The sequence below is a fragment of the Chrysochloris asiatica genome, unplaced genomic scaffold, assembly GCF_000296735.1.
Source record: "Chrysochloris asiatica unplaced genomic scaffold, ChrAsi1.0 scaffold00056, whole genome shotgun sequence".
Lineage (NCBI taxonomy): Eukaryota > Metazoa > Chordata > Mammalia > Afrosoricida > Chrysochloridae > Chrysochloris > Chrysochloris asiatica.
The window spans coordinates 12,543,512-12,561,104 of NW_006408574.1; the positions used below are offsets into that span (position 1 = coordinate 12,543,512).

The 17,593-nt window shown below is 42.8% G+C and overlaps 1 protein-coding gene across 1 annotated transcript in view; it reads left to right on the forward strand.

The window, feature by feature from the left end:
- KDM4C (lysine (K)-specific demethylase 4C) overlaps positions 1–17,593 on the forward strand; it is a 314,090-nt gene that overhangs the window by 261,625 nt on the left and 34,872 nt on the right. The window contains exons 17-18 of the mRNA XM_006863764.1: positions 3,560–3,745; positions 14,888–15,064. Coding sequence (XP_006863826.1) covers positions 3,560–3,745; positions 14,888–15,064 — 363 coding nt within the window. The remainder of the gene's footprint in view (positions 1–3,559; positions 3,746–14,887; positions 15,065–17,593) is intronic.

The following is a 17,593-nucleotide window of genomic DNA, read 5'->3' on the forward strand; positions in this document are numbered from 1 at the left end:
TGGACTTGTTTTAATTTTCTTTAGCTTCAGTATGAATTTGCTTATGAGCAGTTGATGTTCCACAGTCTGCCCCTGGCCTTGTTTTGACTGATGATATGGAGCTTTTCCATCTTCTCTTTCCAAAGATGTAGTCCATTTGATTTCTATGTATTCTATCTGGTGAGGTCCATGTATATAGTCATCTCTTATGATGTCTAAAGAAGGTGCATGAAATGAACAAACCATTAATTTTGCAGAATTCTAACATGCTATCTCCAGCATCATTTCTATCACCAAGGCCACATTTTCCATCTACTGATCCTTTCTCTTTGATCCCAACCTTTGCATTCCATTCACCAGTAATGATCAATACATCTTGATTGCATGTGTGATCGATTAGAGAATATGAGTTGGGGCTGGAGAGAGAATTTAAAAAATGTATTGGTCATTACTGGTGATTGATAGAATTTTGCAAAATAAATGGCTTCTTCATGCAAAATAAATGACTTCTTCATGCAAAATAAATGATTTCTTCATGCATTTTTTTAAATGTCAAGAAACAAAGCATAGAATCTTTATTAAGCAAAAATATCAAAATGTTTGTCTCTCAATATATCCTCCATATTGGTTTATACACTTCTGAAGATGAAGTTTCCGTCTCTCTAACCCATGAAACCATCACCCTTCACCTTCAAACCAAGAAACTAAATCCCATGAGGATCCTGGTTGTACGTAGTACACTAAGGTGTCAACACTCATAAAGTTTGGTCTTAGTACCTTTGCCTTTTCTTGTCTTTTTTATGTAGGTGAAGTCCTACAATATTTGTCCTTTTGTGATTGGCTTTTTTCATTCATCATAATGTCTTCAAGCTCATTCCATACTGTAGCAAGCTATCCAGGCTTCGTATCTCCTGCTAGCTGAGTAGTATTCCATTGTATGTATGCACTGTGTTTTGTTTCCCTATTCATCCACTGATGGACATTTAGGTTGTTTCAAGCTTTTGATGGTTATAAATAGTGCTGCAATGAATACTGGGGTACTTGTCTCTTTGAGTTTTTGCTTCCAAGTCTTTTGGGCAGATCCCTTGGAGTGGAGTTGCTGGGTCATACAGCGGTTTGATATTTAGCTTTTGGCGGCACTCCCACACTGCTTTCCACCAGCAGTGGCACCATTTTACATTCCCATAAGTAGTGGTACCATTTTGTGTTCTCACCGCAGTGGGCAAAGGTTTCAGTTTCCTCCCATCTGCACCAACATTTGTCATGTCAGGTCATTTTAAATTTTACCCATCTTCGAAAAAATCCAAACTCACTGTCATTGAGTTGATTCTGAGTAGTAAGAAGTAAATGCGCAGACAGCCTCCAGTCTTTTAAAAGCTCTTTCCTTTCATCCTGTTTCTTCCCATCTGTTTTTTTTCCCCCTTCTACTTCCCCTGAATGTCTTGGAGATGAGGAGAAACCATTGAAAGACATTAAGCAGGTAGTGACATGGTGACACTGAATTTATGCTCTAGAAAGATCACTCTGGCAGTCTTGGGGAAGATATATCACAATCAAATGAAATAAAAGATGGAGAGACTCACTTGGAGACTGATGCTATGCTGAGCAAGGGCCTGTGGGCAGAGGCAGAGGCATTAGGGCTAGATAGATAGGGAGATAGGAGAGCGAGATTGGGGTAGTGTGTGTGTAAGACTGAGTCACTGATCAGATGTGAGGACAAACACGAGTTAGAAGTTAAGTGTACATTGAACTTTGTAGGTCTGTGATAAAATATTACAGCTCCTAAAAGGCATTGGGTTTAAGTACCTTTTTTTTTTTCTGGAAAGAAAATGTACTATAAAAGAAGAATAATTTGGGCAGCACTTTGATCATATTGCAGACTTTTTTGGAGCTCTGGTAGCGTAGTGGTTACGAATCAGGTTGCGAACCACAAGGTCCGCAGTTCAAAACTACCAGCTGCTCCGCAGGAGAAAGATGAGGCGATCTGCTCCCGTAAAGATATACAGCCTCCGAAACCCTGTTCAGGGTCGCTATGGGTTGAAACCGACTCGATGGCACTTAACAACAACAACAAAGAAATTAAAAGTTCAGCATTTTAATCATCCAGTTTGTCCTGTTTTCTAAACCTGACCCTAATGTTGTTGTACAACCATTTCCCCTGCCTCAAGTGTTTGTTCACAAATCCTACTTTTAGTGACACTGTTTGAGTTTTTCTCCATCTCTCAGAACAGATGTACTGATCATGTTTAGGGCTAATTCTATGCAATTTAATTTTAGAAGTGTGGTAATCTTTATTGTTGTTTTTATTTTCAGTCCCTCATCCCTAGACACTTAGCTAGCTAGAGATATTCAACAATGTGATGCCCTTTGGGGCAAGTTCAATTTTCTCACTTTTAGAGGCCCTATGTTTTGTGTCCGTCACAAAGAGTTCGGATTTGGATTATTAAACACTTGAGCCCTCCACCCCCGTTTCCATGCTGGGCCATTGAACCCTCTGCATTTCCTTGTAAATGGAAAACTCAGCACATCTGTATGCTATTTGGATGTTTTTGAAGATCTCCTCTGAGTGCTGGCGTGTGTCCTCTAAACCTTGACTCTGTCTCCAGAAAGGCCTTCTGTGTCTGAGGCAAACCACACGTTCTGTGATGTTCTAGGTGCTTCCAGGAGCATCCTTGGGGCCTTCCCCTGAGCTCTGTGCTTGGAGAAGCCTGTGGCCAAGGGCTGGCCTTACTCTCCACAGAAGTATTTAAACATTGTACATCTTGGAGTGTGTGCCTAAAAACAAGCTTGTTTCCTTAAAAGTGAGCAGAATGCCTGCAGAATGTGCCCTTTGGTTGTTTAAATGATTATATATTTCTCAGTATTTTGTGTACACCCCCCAAACAGACAAACAAACAGAGGGAATAGAAGCAAATACTGTTGAATGGTGATGCACGGAGGAGACTGTAATCATAGCAATGAAACGATGATGTGTAAAACCGATGTTCCCCCATATAAACTAATACTCAATTCACAATGAAAACTTGGAAAAAGTATCACAGCATGGCTACCCACTAGAGTACAGGCCCTGCTGACAGAATCTGTTCTTTTATCTCTAATAGCTAAGGAGCTCCCATGGTACAACAGTGAAGCACTTAGCTCCTATCTGAAAGGTTGGTAGTTCAAGCCCACCTAGCAGTTTCATGGGTGAAAGACCTTGGCCATCTGCTTCTATAAAGATGAGACCCCATTAAACCCTTTGGGGCAGTCCTACTCTGTCATACAGAGTCACTCTGACTCTAAAGGAGTTTGTGGACACTTTCCAACAACAGAAAGCATAGTAGCTATTCTAAATTCTTGGGTGGTGCAAATGGTGTGTGCTGGTCTACTAACTGCGGAACTGGCGGTTCGAGTGAATAGATGGGTTGACTGGGTTTTTCTTAGTTGCTATATTTCAAATCCACCAGCTGTGCCTCAGAAACCCTATACAGGGTCGCTATGGGTCTGCACTTAACAACAACAACAACACATGTCAGTGAAGTGTGGAAGCCAGCCGCGTGGCAGAGTCTGATTTGACAGCCGTGTCTGTTTCTCTCTCCAGAAGTGCATATTCTGCAGACATCGGGTTAAGAAGCTCTCCGGAGCCTGCATCCAGTGTTCCTATGGCCGCTGTCCAGCCTCCTTCCACGTCACTTGCGCCCACGCCGCTGGCGTGCTAATGGAGCCAGATGATTGGCCTTACCTGGTGAACATCACTTGCTTCCGACATAAGGTTAATGCCAGTGTGGTAAGTAGTCCTGCTCTCCTCCTCCCCTGCTGCAGGTTCTCAGGGGGGGCCTTCTTGCCCCCAGGGCCAGTCTGCTGTGCTACAGTGTCAATTATAGTCCAAGTGCTGAGACTGTCCATCCCCCAAGGACAGAGATTGTGCTTCATGATTTACCACTGTTTGCATGAGTGAATGAAGAAATGAATGAATAAAACACTTCATTCATTCTTCAGACTCAAGACTGTTGAGTGTGGTTGTAAGATTGTGGCCTGCCCACATCCAGGGTCAGAGGGAGACCATTTCTAGGGAAAGGGAGCGGCTGAAGAGCACTGCTTCGTATTGTGCAGTGTGCAGTCTGTGTGACGGTACACAGTGGTCGTAAAGTTCATGTTTTCATCTCTTTTAGAAGAGACAAGAGCAGCCACACAGTGAAAGGGGGTGGGATGGGATGGGATGGTGGGAATCTCGAACTTTGTTGCCTGAGAGATGGCATCAATAAGGACCAGCATAGGATCGTCTGGAGGGATGCGGGAAATCATAAAGAAAAGCAGGAATGCTGAAGCGATGTACAGAGATGAACTTTTCAAAAGCAGTCTCTTCCGTTTCAGTCAGGGCAGGCCCTGTTTCTGCAAAAATAGTGTTGGCAGTCGTATGCCATGTAAGCGTAGCAATAATTCAGTCTGTCTGTTGTATTCATTTCCAAGGGCTCCTGTAACAAAGTACAACTAGGCAGGTGGTTGGTAAGAGCAGAAATGTACTGTCTCGCAGTCCTGGAGGCTGGCAGTGGGGAACCAGGGTGTCGGCCACCTGGGCTCCTTCTGCAGGCTGTGAGGAAGAAACTGTTCCTTGCTTCTCTCCCAGCTCTGGGGGTGGCGGATTCTTGACATTCTGGGCTTGGAGATCCACGCAGTCTATGCCTCTCTCCTCACATGGCTGTCTTTCATCTCGCTGCCTCCTTTTGCCTTCTCCTCTTTTATAAGATTGGTGGTGATGAGCACTATGACATCGTGCTGGCTAAAATCTTCTAAAACCCACTTTTGTAATAAGGTCACATGCTAAGACTTTTACATATTATGGGGTGGGAGGGCACATTCAATTCATAACACCTGTGCTTGGTGAACAATCTCTTCTATTTTAAATGTGTATTGAAGAGACAGCTGATATTTCTTCAGTAGCTTTCAGCTTTCACCATAATTGTTAAGCTCCCAAGGAGGAGGCTACGGCAAAGTGCAGAACCCCCAGCTTTGCTAACTTGCTGGTCTCTGTTGAACTTGGAAGACTCAACCACAAGTTGTGTGCCTCCCTTACCTGCTCATTGTGTGTAGGTGATCAGTAGGGCCTTGTGGAATCGGAGCACACCCAGCACTGTGCCTGACTTTTGGTTAATGACTCCTGCCGTTTCCACCAGTGTCTTCAAGAGATGCTTTTTCTGTGGATTGAGACTCTGTGGATGTCTGTGAGGCCTCAGATGTACAAAATGATGTCACTGACTGTCTGTTGTATCTATGTAAAATTATTTTCCATCGTCTCAAATCTCAAGTTGGGAGAGCAGTGGCTCTGTAGGATAAGCACTGGATTGCCAACCATAAGGTTGGCTGGTCAAGTCCACCAGGCCCTCTGCAGGAAAAAGAGGAGGCTTTCTGCTTCTGCAAAGGTTTACAGCCTTGGAAACCCTATAAAGGGTCACTATTAGTCTGAACTAATTCCAAGGCACATAACAACAACAAAGTCTCAAGCTGCATATTCATTCGTAACTTTTTCTTAAGTTCCTTGAGTTGGTGGACTCTTAAGAGTATTCTTATGGATTCCTGAGACAATACCTTTTAACGACTCTGAAAGAATTCTAGCAATAACACATTGTCCTAGCGTAATGGTTGGCTGTGCACAGTGTGACAATTACAGCATCACCTAATTTGATGGTACAAGCAAATGCATTTGGGGTCTGAGTGAGGTCCTAAGCTTTGGAGTCAAGTTCTGCAGTAGTGGATTGCAACCCTCCACACACGTGACCTATCTCTAACCCTCAGCTCCCTCGTCAGGAAAGAAGGGTGCTCCTAGTTCACCATATCGTCTCTTCTTGCATGGCCCAGAGCAAACTCAAGAAATGGAAGTCTTATCGCTGCTTCTCCAACTCCTTCTTACAGCCACACGAATATGAGTATGCCCAGTTTAAGGCTAAGGGCACTGTGCCTGGCTCGGGTACATTCCGTGCCCAAATAGATGTTGTTAATGAGCAGCAGCAGGCAGAATCAGTGGCTTTTCAGTGCACACTCTGTTACGTGTTAGATTCCAAACCTCCAAACTCAATTGGTGCTTGAGGTTCATCCAAAATTTTGCTTGGATCATATGTTCCCATTTTAATATTCTGAAGCTCCGTGGTTCCTGGTGATTATACTGAAGTTGTGATTGAAGCGGTCCAGGTGTTTTAACCGGGACCTCGTTCCTTTATCCGTGGTGAGCAGTTTATTCAGGCGCTGGTTACTAATGTGTTTCATAAATGACGATGAAAAAGGAAATTTTTGACTGAGGCGATTTAACAACTACTGTCCCCTGCAGACCCACTTAAGCTTGGCATACTTTGTAAAGGATAGGGGAAATGTCGTGTAATTTACAACATTACATGGGGCAGCTTTTCCTTCTGGAGGAAAAATTTTCATGTTCATAACTGGCCTTTCTAAAGTTCTCTAGGGGGTAAGCACTGTGAACACTAGATTTCTAAAATACATTCCAGAGAGCTAGCTGTTCCATAGACATTCTTCTGCAATTAGACTCCAAGGATGGATCCCTCCCCAAAGTACGTGGAACTAACGAGAAAAAAGTTTATATATCTGCAGCTTTGGTTTTAAGAAGCATCACGACCATCCCTGTTGCAGTAACTGCTTTTATTTTATTTTTTTGTCTTTTCAAGCATAAAAATAGCACAGATTTATACTAACATTTCTCTTCATGTAAACTCTAAATGCACGGAGATCTGCTTCTAAGAGCAGGGACTATAGATTGTTGGCGTTCTTAATTGTTGTTAAGTGCCGGTATGTCGGTTCCAGCCCATAGTGACCCTGCCTGTTGTATTCATCTCCAAGGGCCCCTGTAACAAAATTCAACTAGGCAGGTGGTTGGTAAGAGCAGAACTTGTCACTGTATAGGATTTCCAAGGAGCGACTGGTGAGTTTGAACCGCCGACCTTGCAGTTTAACGTGACCTTGTGGCCCCACCAGGAATTAATTATGCCTTGATTATTTGACAACTGCAAAGTAAAGTTCATTCTGACTTTTGTAGCGTCAACCCACTGCCGTCGACGGCGTCCCTATAGGACAGAGGGGAACTGCTCCATGGGGTTTTCAAGTGTGGAGCTGTATGATAAGCATTCTACTGCCATGTCGGCTTCAACCACAAGATTGGTGGTTCAAATCCACCAGCCGCTCTTCAGAAACCCTATACAAGATCTCTGAGTTGGAACCGATGACACTAAACAAAAGCAACACAACAAATTGTGGCTGAAGTTGACTGCCTCAACTTTCTCCCAGGGAGCAGCTGGTGAGTTTCAGCTGCCTACCTTTGGGTTAACAACCCCAAACTTGCCCACGGCACCACCAAGCTTCCTTCTGCAGCCTAACCCTGGTGTTTCAGTGGGGAGCCTGCCCATGTGGTTGTGGTGAAGTAAAGTATAAAGCTAGGATTACTTCCGCAGGACCCAATTCTTACTCATTTTAGGCTTTCTGTGCCCTTTATTTTTCTGTTTTTCCCAATTATTTGCTTTATACATCCCAAAGGACCTCTTTAAAGCAAATTCTACTATTCCTTTTATATCGTAAATTTAGATATGAACTTACTCAGTGTTGAGATATAGATGAGGAAATCATTCTGGATGATAGTATAAAAATCTCATCTAATTTTTAGTGTGTACCTGTGTGTGTGTGTGTAGCATCATCTTGTGGTACTGGACCACATTTTGCCAGAATTCAGTGGCATCTAGTTCTTGGCTGTACTTCTGGAGGGCTTCCTTTAAATCTATACATCACCCTCATATGTGGATTTTGCATAGATGTTTGTAGAAAAATCCAATGAAGAGTAAAACAGGCCGAGATGTCACCTTGAGGATTAAGATGCACTCGACCCACGCCACTGCGTTTTCACTTGCCTCATATACATGGGAAGGTGGAGAAGTGAGTAAGGATGATTGAAGAATAAATGCATTTTTGGTGAAAGATACTGAATATTGAAGATATTGAACAAAACTGTCTTTGAAGAAATATAGCCCAGATGCCCAGGTATATGGCATATCCTGCTGTCTCTTAAAGCACAAGCAGCAGGATATTTCCATTTCTTCAGTTAGGAAATAGTCATTAGATGTCATCGTCTTGATGAAATCCATATAATGAAAGTATTACTTTTTAAGACTCTTGTTGTTGTGAGTGCCGTTGAGTTGGTTCTGACTCATGTCGACCCTGTATAGGGTTTCCGAGGAGCAGCTGGCAAGCTTGAACCATCATCACCCTTGCAGTTCAAACCGAGCGTATGGTTCAGCACATTAACCCATTGCAAGCAATTGACAAAGCCGTTAAGTAAGTTTCAGCGTTTCTGTCCCAAACTCTACCTCCTAGGCTGACTGTGTATGTCCTCCTTCAACAAACATGACACATAGAAAATTCTGGATTAACTTCAGAAACGATCTAATAAATAGCCAGGGAAGGAAGAATAGGACTCTTGGTGTTTGAGGTGGGGGAGAGGGGTCAAGCTTCCAGACTTGTTAAGAAAATGTTTGCATCTAGCTTAGCTATTATTGTTAGCTCCCTCTTGTTGTTCAGTGACTTTGTTCAACTCACAGAGACCCTGTATAGACTTTCCAAGGAGCGTCTGGTGGGTTTGAAACCACCAACCCTATGGTTAGCAGTCCAGTGCTTATCTTGTAGCACCACACCAGGACTCCTTTTGAGCTCATGGCCAGCTGTAATTGTTGTTGTTGTTGTTAGGTGCCATCAAAGACCCTATGAACAAGAGAACAAAACACTGCCCTGTCCTGGGCCAACCTCACTACTGTTGCCACGCTTGAGTCCATCAATGCTGCCACTTGGCTAGTCCATCTCGCTGGTGGGCTTCCTATTTTTCTCTGACCCTCCACCTTACCCAACATGATATCCTTCTCCAGCGACTGGTCCCTCCTGACAATATGTCCAAAGTATGAGAGACAAAGTTTGTCCATCTTGGCCGCCAAGGAGCACTCTGGTTGCACTTCTTCCAACACAGATCTGTTCGTTCTTTTGGCAGCCCATGATACTTTCAATATTCTCCTCCAACACCACAACTCAAAAGCATCATTTCTTCTATGGTCTTTCTTATTCACTGTCCAGCTTTGGCATTCATATGATGTTGTTGAAAATACCATGGTTTGGGTCAGGCGCACCTTAGTTCTCAAGCTGACATCTTTGCTCTTCAACACTTTAAAAAGGTCTTGTGCAGCAGATTTGCCTAATGCAATACGTCATTTGATTTCTTGACTGCTGCTTCCATGAGTGTTGATAGTTGATCCAAGAAGGATGATGAGGAGCCCTATGTGGTGATTACCATGTGCCCTGCTTCTCCTGGTTGAAAACGCCCCTTCTCTTCGAAGTAATTTACAATAAATCAATGCCATGCTATCTTATTGGAACCCTGGTGTGGTGCTGTGGGATAATGCACTGGACCACAAGGTCAATTTGAACTGCAAGGTCAGCAGTTCAAATTCACCAGTTGCTCCTCAGAAACCCTGTACAGAGTCACTGTGAGTCGGAACCAACTTGCTGGCACTTCACAACAACAACAACAACATCTTATTATTAAAGCCCTGGTGTGGTACTATAGAATCAGCACTGGACTGCTAGCCACAAGGTCAGCAGTTCAGTCCCAGAAGCTGCTCCTCAGAAACCCTATATACGGTCACTGAGTTGGAACCTACTCGGTGGCACTTAACAACAACAACAGTCTTCTTCTTGAACAATTGTTCTTGTATCCATTTGATTCCTCCCCCAATTGTAAGTCTTCCAACCTGGTTCTTTCTTTGTGTATTTTGAAAATAAGCCTGGTGGCGCTTATAGGATAAGCACTAGACTGCTAACTGAAAGATTCAAACCTGCCAGCGGGGGTGGGGGGTGGGGTGGAGAATGAAGCTTTAGGATTCTTTTGTTTTCACATACATTTTAGAATCTTCTTGCTTACTGCTACACACACACACACACACACACACACACACAGCTGCTATGAATGATTGGGATTGTGTGTATATATTCTCCTGCCCATATTCCTGCTGCTCTGTAAACAGCTAAGGTAAACCCAGTGTCCTGTGAGATGGAACATGATTCTAGGAGAAGGCGTATCAGATCTCAGGTCAGCAGAGCCCGATGGCAAACTCCCATTGACATAGTGAGTTATCAGCAGGTGATGCCTACCTACATGCTAAGTGCTTTCTGCATCACAGCATGCTGGAGATCTCGCTCATTGCCTCTGAGGTGCCCTCCTACCCCATCCCTCTCTCCTCATCCACCCAGATCTTGACTTCTGAGATGAATGAGTGATCCAGATGGAAAAGAATTACACACCCCTCCCCCAACACCACACCCAGTGTCTGCTGCAGGTGGTTAGGTTTTACTTCAGTGTTACAGCGTATAAGACCTCAAATCTACTGGAAAAAACTAACAAACACATCCCCCACTTTATTATATGTTTTCATTTAAAACCCCCTGAGAAATACAGGCACACGTGAACGAACAGACATGTAGAAAATGATAATACTCATGACATTTTTATGAGTCCATGTGTGCATTTGTGCGCTGTAACAGCAGTTATTTCTCACGAAACCGCAGGGACCTAGGGCTTTCTGAATAGAGGATTTTGACCTGGCCCATGCAGTCTTACAAAGAAAGCTTTCATTATTACAAGGTGAATTCCAATGAGTGACTTTCATGAAAGTTTGGTAAAAACAGACTAGTTGGTATTCGTCATTGACTCAGGTCCCTGAGGGATCTTTGTAAGATGGAAGTCCTTGAAAAACGACAGTAATTACGTTTCACAGGAAATTAAGGAGAAATCACGAAGTTAGGACATGAAAGGGTCACTGGGTATCCGTGGAAATGTGCGGTTGGGCCTGTGTGTTGGGGAGGTCAGTTGGCTTCCTTGCTTCACCTCTCAGCCCTGTTGGCTCTTCACCCTTTACTTACATCACAGAATTTGCATCCAAACTTCTGTCAGCATCATGACCGGCAGACTTTGGAAGTACTGCGCGCCCAACTCCAGACCACCACGATCAAATAGCACAGTGAAGTGAGGCACAGGGTGTTTTTGGCTTCCCAGTGCCTATAAAAGTTATGATGGGACTAAAATGTTATTTGTCAAGTGTGTAGTAGAATTATGAAGACAGTTTGAAATATTGTGAGAATGGTCAAAATGTGACACAGACATGACGTGAGCCCAGGCTTTTGGGAAAATGACCCCTGTAGTCTTGCTCAACGCAGGATCTACAAACATACCATTTGTGAAAAATACAGAATCCACAAAGGGCAAAAAGGTGACATGCACTGAAACAGGCATGGTCTGCCTGAATACAGATAGAGAACCAGCAGGGGTCTCCCCAACATGACATCGCCATTCAGGGCTCATCTGATCCTGTGCTGCCTGACCCTCCTTCCAGGTGTAAGGTCTGATAAGAGAATACTTATCTTCCAAGTATTTTTTTCATTTTATTTAATGGTGGTGGTGGTGGTGGTGGTGGTTATGTGCCGCGGAGTCAGTTCCCACTCATAGCGACCCTGTACAGGGTTTCCGAGGCTGTAAATCTTTACAGGAGCAGAAAGCCTCATCTTTCTCCAATGGAACAGCCGGTAGTTTCGAACTACTGACCTTGAGGTTAGCAGCCCAATTCGTAACCACTATGCTACCAGAGCTGTCTTCGACTCATAGTGACCCAACAACAGAAGGAGACATTTTTATTTAATATGCTTCTTAATATACCAGGCCACAGCATTTTTTTTTTTTCATAAAAATATGAATATCCCAGGTCACAGAATCTTTTAGTACCAAGAGAAAAAATCTTTCTGTTGAAGGATGTGAACAAAATTACAATTGTTTTTTCACTAAACTCTGACGAGAATTTAGCAATCTTTTCCGTTTTGAACAGGAAATGATGAGCATCGATTTCTTTGACTCTGTTGGCATTAAAAATCACGGTGCCCTTTTAATGTTGTTGTTGTTGTTAAGTGCCATCGAGTTGGTTCTTATCCATAGTGACCCTGTATAGGGTTTTCAAGGAGCGGTTGGTGAGCTTGAACCGCCAACCTTGCAGTTCAAACTGACTGCAGTCTAGCACATTATCACACAGTGCCACGCTAGTACTCCTGTTTGATAGAGCTCTCAAACTATTCTTCGCTGTGCATCACAACTTTGAAATTAGGTATTCATAGTGATCTCATTTGTATAATAGAATACCTGTGTGTGTGTGTGGATATACAAATTCTTATGTGAGAAATAGCTTTAAAGATATCTAGAACAAAAAGAGTATGTATAAATGGTAGGCAAGAAATAAACAGGAAATGTCATTTCTTTAGGAACTTCCTGAGTTCCCTGGTTGGCCTTCTTACCTCTCTGTTTCCTGTGCACGTTGATTCTTGGGTAGATGACACTGAGACCATCATGTGATAAGGAGATTGCTGCCCCCAAATGACCTGCTTCTGAGTCCCACTTCGACCTCACACCCACACAGACTTACTGGAAAAGGCTGTAGCTCTGTCACTTTTCTTAAGTCTACTGAAGGAAAATCACAGCTAACTTACAGGACTTGGGAGAATTTAATGAACTCATGTGTATATGAGTGTATGCTATAAATTCTAAATATGTTCTTACTTCTTGGGACCTCTTGTGATGCTTTTTGTGAAAGTTTCATAAAACATTCTTAACATTTTCTTCACATCCCCAGTATCTCAAACTGGCACTAGATTTTCTTTTTTTTTTTTTTGAGGAAAACATTTTTTTTTTCTTAACCACTGTTGGTTCATTTCTGCTTAGTGCACGTTAAAGAAAATTAGACTTTCACAACTTTAGCCTGTACACTAATCTTCAGAATAGCACAGCCATTGCTTTAATCTGATGGAGCCCCTGGCAGAACGTCTGTCTTCTGTGATCAGAAATGACATTCTTTAACATCAATAGATTCTTAGGCTTTCCTGACAGAAAATAGTTTTGAGGATGTGTAATCAGTTATGGGGCATGCTTGTCAATAATTTTTTCCTGCAAGAGTAAATCAGAAAGCTGATCAAAATAGCATATGAAAGATTCCTTTTTCCCCAGTACTCTCATGGAATGGTCATGCTTCACACTTGGGAGGGTTTTTATTTGGATGAGGGTTATATATTTCATCTATGAACTGGCCAACTTTCCTATCAGTCAGTCTGCATACATTTTGTCTTAAGCTGGAAGAAGATGGTTGTGGTCTAGAATCAGCCTTTAATTATCAAATCTGTATCCCCTTTTATACCAACCTCTTTCATTTTCCAGAACCTGTACTGATACTGTGAGTCTATGTGAGGGAATATTCCAGTTTTAGGAGATTACAGGCTTTTACCCCCAAATACATTGTGTAATATGTATAACTGAATCCTAAAATGGCTTGTGATGGGGGAATGCTACATCACACATTATGTATATATATACATTATACACATATGTTGTTGTCATGTTGTTGAGTCAGTTCTGACCCATAGTGATCCTATAAGGGTTTCTAAGGAGTAACTGGTGGGTTTGAACTTCCATCCTGTGGTTAGCTGTCCCACGCTGGTCCTACAGTGCCACATCAGTACTCCAGTTAGTGGTGTGTGGCACTGTTATGTGTTACGGTGTGGCAACAACTATGCTGTTATTGTTAGGTGCCATCGAGTTGGCTCCAATTTATAGCAACACTATGCACAACACAACCGAATGAAGTACTGTCTGGTCCTGCGCCCTGATCAACATTTCTGCTGCCATTCCATCTCATAGGGGGTCTTCCTCTTTTTTGCTGACCCTTCACTTTACCAAGCATGTTGTCCTTCTCCAGGGACTGATCCCTCCTGATAAAATATCCAAAGTATGAGAGACGAAGTCTGGCCATCCTAGCTTCTAAGGAGCATTCTGGCTACACTTGTTTCAACAAAAATTTGTTTGTTCTTCTGGAAGTCCATGGTAGTTTAAATATTCTTCTCCAACCCTAACTCAAATGCATCAATTCTATGATCTTGATTTATATCACACACAGCATTATACTTAAAGCTAGATCTTGAAATTCTCTTTGATGATGAATGTTACACCATTCCTCTTCAATTTGTCATTCCCGGAATAGTAAACCATGTGATTGTCAGACTCAAAATGGCCAATACCAGTCCATTTCAGCTCACTAATGACTAGGATATTGATCTTTAGGCATTGCATTTCATATTTGACAATTTCCAATTCTCCTGGATTCATACTTACTACATTCCATGTTCTGATCACTAATTGATGCTTGCAGCTGTATCTCCTCATTTTGAGTTGTTTCCCATCAGCAAACGAAGGTCTCGAAAGCTTTACTCTATTTCGTGTTATCAGGGTCGACTCTACTTTGAGGAGGCAGCTTTTCCCCAGTCGTATTTTGAGTGCCTTCTAACCTGAGGAGCTCATCTTCTGGCACTATATTGGACAATGGACTGCTGCTATTCATAAAGTTCTCAGTGGCTAAACATTCTCCTTCCTCCTAGTCTATCCCAGTCTGGAAGCTCTGCTGAAACCTATCCCCCGTGAGTGACCCTGAGGGCATTCAAAATACCGGTGGCATAGCTTCCAGCATCACAGAAACATGCATGCCACCACTGTACAACAAAACAGATGGACGAGCTCTGGCCAATTACATACACACATGTATAAACTAGAAAGCAACAGAGAGTATGCAAACCACAGCAAATGATAAAATGCCAATAGGAGTAAAAGCATATGGAAGTGATTTTGTACTATTTGTATTCTTGCAACTTTTCTGTAAATTTGAAATTGCTTACCAGTTAAAAATATTTAAAATATCTTTGTCCAATTAATAATTATTTTCTAATGATAAGTTTTTTCTGTTACCTGTCCTTTGCTTTCCTTTCCTCTTTTCCCTCTCCTTCCTCCTCTCCTCCATCTCCTCACATGTAGAAACCCAAACCCAAGATTTGCGAGAAGACCATCGAGGTGGGCCAGACGGTCATCACCAAGCATCGGAACACCCGCTACTACACCTGCCGGGTGATCGCCGTGACGTCTCAAACCTTCTACGAGGTTGTGTTCGACGACGGCTCCTTCAGCAGAGACACGTTTCCTGAAGATATTGTGGTGAGTGGGTCTCTTGTCTCATAACTTGTGTTAAAGCCGAACACGTGGAACCCTTCAGGACTGTTTCATTTGACCTTCTGAATGGCTCCTTCCTGAACATTCAAGTTTGCTATTTGTACAATTGACGTGGTTTCTTTCCAGAAGCTTTTCTCCCTAACCTTCATCTCCCTAAATAGCAGCCAGGTGAAGGTTGACTGAGTAAATGAGAAATGTACTTGGTCAGGAAGTAGAAAATGCAAATTCACCTTGTCTATTACCCAGCGTTCCCATCTTGCTATTCCTTCCTGCCTCTTTTTTCTTTAAACAAAACTGGAGAAGACAGCTTTTATTAATCTGACCTTACATGTTTAACTCTGTGTATTTTCACATGGGAGTAACAAAATCACACGGGGAAGGGGTGGGACCTTGACTCAGTTTCTTACCTGTGACCCAGACTATGACCTTCTGTGTGTGTGTGTGTCTGTCTGTCTGTCTGTCTGTCTCTTGATTACCCCCTAGCGAACACCTTGATGTTTCTTCAGAGGAACTTGGTATGTGTCTGAGGCATGGTAACTTAGTTTTGTCTTGGGACTCACAGGATGTCTTACAAGAAGAACACCTTTTACAAAAAGGGTTTTGAAATAGAGAACTGGACATCTTGTGAGTTTGGCCATCCTGTGGTCCCTCCCACTTCATGGGAAGTGGCCGTTTGGTTAATTGTCAATTATTTTTAAATGATGGTAAAAAAATATATATCCAAACATTCACCGGCATAACTTGCACATTTGAAATTCATTGTTACTGATTTTATTTTTCATGTTGTACTTTCATTATTGCAATGTTGTAGTTGTTAAGTACCATTAAGTTGATTCCAACCCATAGTGACCCTGTATACGGTTTCTGAGGAGCAGCTGGTGAACTTGAACCACCGACCTTGCAGTTCAAATGGCTTTACAGTCTGACACTTTAGCCCACAGCGTCATACCAGGACTTTACAAAAATTTCCATCCACTTCCATCAGCAAAGTCAGTGTCCCCCGACCTCTGAACAAAAACTCTGCCTTTCCTGTCCCTTCCTCTCCTGGCCTCCGTTAGTGTCTGGTTTCCATTCATGTTTGTTTCGTATAAGTGGGGCGATCCCCTGTGTGTCCTTTTCAGACTGACATTACAGCATGACTTCAGGGGTGTCATTCATCCCGACCACTGTGCAGGTTCCCAAAAGGGGAATATATGGATTGTATAAGCCCGGCTTTTACAACAGAAAGCCTTCCCAAGGTTTCAGTGTGTGTTTCTCACAGGAATTGGTGAACGCTACATGATTCAATGACTTTGTAGTATGTCAGCTAGACTTTAATTTGGGATAAGGGACTTTGATGGCAAATTGTAAGACAAATAATTAAATATATGATAAGTAAGTTCAGGTATAAATTGTATCCATTACCATATATGAAAGAGCTGTGATAGTGTGGTTATGAGTCGGGCTGCCAACCTCAAGGTCAGCAGTTTGAAACTTCCAGCGGTTCCGCAGGAGAAAGATGAGGCGTTCTGCTCCAGTAAAGATTTACAGCTTCAGAGACACTGCGCAGGATCACTATGAGTTGGAACTGACTCCACGGTAATTAACAACAACAACAATGACCATATATGAGAGAATGTGTCTCGCTCTGGTGGAGCAGTGGCTAAGCACTAGGTTATTAACTGTAAGGTCAGCAGTTCAAACCCACTGAGCAGCCTCTCAGGAGAAAGCCCTGGTGATCTGCGCCACCTAAACATGACAGACAACCTTGGGAACCCGCGGAGTCTGTCCTCTGGGGTCCCTGTGAGTAAAGTCGACAGCACACAGTAACAACATTGGGTTCACACCATACCTGCCCTATACATGTAGACTATATGACTGAATTTCTAAGATCATTAGAAATTTACCTACATCAGAACTGTTCTTTGTGGGGGGTGGTTGGGACCCTGCTCAGAACCCTCTTGGAGAATTTCACCAGGAGAGAAATGGAAGTGTCCTCCTATTGACTCTGGGAGGAACAGCTTCTAATGACCTGGTGAAAACATGAAGCAAATGTCATTATCTCTCTCAGAGTGTTTTCCTTAGTGGATATACCCGTGGCATCTGAGCCTGGTGTTATTAAAGGATTTTTCTTGTGTCTGTCCTGAAACTGTTGACTCCTCACAATCTGCCTATCTGATGGTAGGTAGTAGCTCGGAGAAGCGTTCTACACCTGTGGCTGTAGGTGCCAGACGACGGGACACCCAGGCTCTCTCAGCCTCGGATTCTTGCCAGCTCTGACTGCTGTGAAGGCACAGTGCACATCTCAGGGTCTTAAATAAATTATTTAAATGTTTTTAATTGATGAAAATATGCATATCAGAGCATACAACAATTCAATAGTACATTTCAGTGACATTGATTACCTTCTTCAAGTTGTGCAGCCACTAGCAAGCACCTCCCTTTTCTGAATTGTCCCTCCTTCATTACCATGAACTTCCTTTTCTGAATTGTCCCTCCTTCATTACCATGAACTTCCTTTTCTGAATTGTCCCT